The sequence below is a fragment of the Sphaeroforma arctica genome (assembly GCF_001186125.1).
Source record: "Sphaeroforma arctica JP610 unplaced genomic scaffold supercont1.349, whole genome shotgun sequence".
NCBI classification, from domain to species: Eukaryota; class Ichthyosporea; order Ichthyophonida; genus Sphaeroforma; species Sphaeroforma arctica.
Window position 1 is genome coordinate 79407 of NW_014040209.1, and position 1805 is coordinate 81211.

The window sequence follows — 1805 nt, forward strand, 5'->3', positions numbered from 1 at the left end:
GGAACAACAAATTTTTAAGTCGTGTCTATATGTGCCTTGAATCGGGGAGCTGTAGGCCATAAAATGGAAATCAAACGCTCGAATGATCTGTATCTCCAGCTGCTTGTGTATTGATCGTAGGCCAAGGGTCTTTGAGAGAACTATTTTATGATTATGTATTCCTCAACGTATACATGCACGTATAGGACTTTTTTTATGTACACCTTCCCAGTTCTATCCGAACTCCCAGCTTTCTGACATCACCCGACTGGGCGTCATGAACTCGTCACCGTAGTAGCTCTTTAACAGCTTCCCCGTGTCCTGTGCACATAGAGCGTACACGTCGCCAAAGCGACACGCACACACATGACGGCCACGTGGGTGGTACAAGGCAGAGTCGAAGTCGAGGTGCAACGGCAACAGCGTTTGTAAACGATTCGGACATTTGTACTGTAGATAGGATAGGTGGAATGCAAGAGTTAAGTAGGTACAAGTACTGTGTACATGAGATTATAAGCTTGAGGCAGATTGTATGCGTCCTTTCAGTGTGGGTGATAGGATACCGTGACACAGTCGAGGTATACCGACACAGGCGTTTGCAGCCTTTCAGGCACTCATGCTAGTGTAATCTGACAGTCAGTCATTATCTAAATATTGAACGCGACAGAACGAAGTCCTCCTTAGGACTATTGTCGTCTCTTCAGTGAAACATGTATGAAACGTACAGAGTATCAACCTTTTGACCTTTCGTTCCGTCGTCGTGAGACAAAAAAATGCGCATACATCAAAGACATGTTTACGACCTCGCGACTCTGTTTATATATCAGCCGGGAGTTGGCATACAAGCAGTCCCTTCGACCTTGCTGATGCTAGAACATCAGGATGCATGCATGTTGCTCACCACCATGATATTTTACAACTGTACATACCCTGGCCTCAATGCGTGTCGGTGTGTTGCCAAAGTTTTCCAGCGCACCTATCCTGAAGGTGTACTTATCTTCCATGTAGGCGGCAAGATTTTTCTTCAGCATGGGATAGGCCCAACTGAATGTCGAATAAATCAGGTAGAGATGATTGTCAGTATGGCATTGGTAAAGTCGAATAGAATAGTAGTGTATCAAAAGCTTACACTACGACAATGCGGAGTGTCTAACATTCAGTCCCATGCACACTGAAATTGCAGATACGACGCAATATCCGTCAGAGGGTAGATAACACGTACTAGAGATGAGCACTAGAGATTACAAGCGTATCGGAGGGACATCAGGAAACACTGCCAGTACACCCCCATGCGCACAGAGCAGACATACTTGTCCATCCACCAGCGGTGGCCCTTATTACACATGGTCCACTGGGAGGCACGCTTGGTGTAGGTGCCTATGATAGGATTGTCTAGATTATTCCCGCGCACATCGTCACAGAAGTGTTCGGAGAGGTCACCCGAGACGTGCTCGTTGTTGTATGCGTAGAAGACCACATCCTGCACTGCAAAAAACATGATGTGTATGAGCGGGAGATAAAGGGAATGCACATGATTCAACGTGGCCAGCATATATACACAGTCGATCTGATGGCGGAATTGACCGTGCTTGTCAGTGTGCTGACGCCTGTGGCTGTGAAGCACGCTAGGCTAGATAGCCTTGTGCATGGGTCTTATCCGATGGCTGTATGATACACGTTCAGGTGTAACGTGACCCTCGCGCAAGTTAGTAAACACTATGCACGAGCCCAGTGAAAAATATTTCTGATCGTTGCAGTGTTTAGGTTTGTTTTATTCGCGTTGCGATTTGGACAGTTTTATGAGACTAGATGACGCTCCAACAATT

General features: G+C 46.4%; 1 protein-coding gene across 1 annotated transcript; it reads right to left on the bottom strand.

The window, feature by feature from the left end:
- Nucleotides 1-213: 213 nt before the first annotated feature.
- Nucleotides 214-1477, bottom strand: SARC_05465 (hypothetical protein; the record flags this gene model as incomplete). The annotated part of the gene is made up of 3 exons (XM_014300685.1): nt 214-429; nt 909-1023; nt 1290-1477. The coding sequence occupies 3 exons, from the start codon at nt 1475-1477 to the stop codon at nt 214-216; spliced, it is 519 nt and encodes a 172-aa protein (XP_014156160.1).
- Nucleotides 1478-1805: the final 328 nt, after the last annotated feature.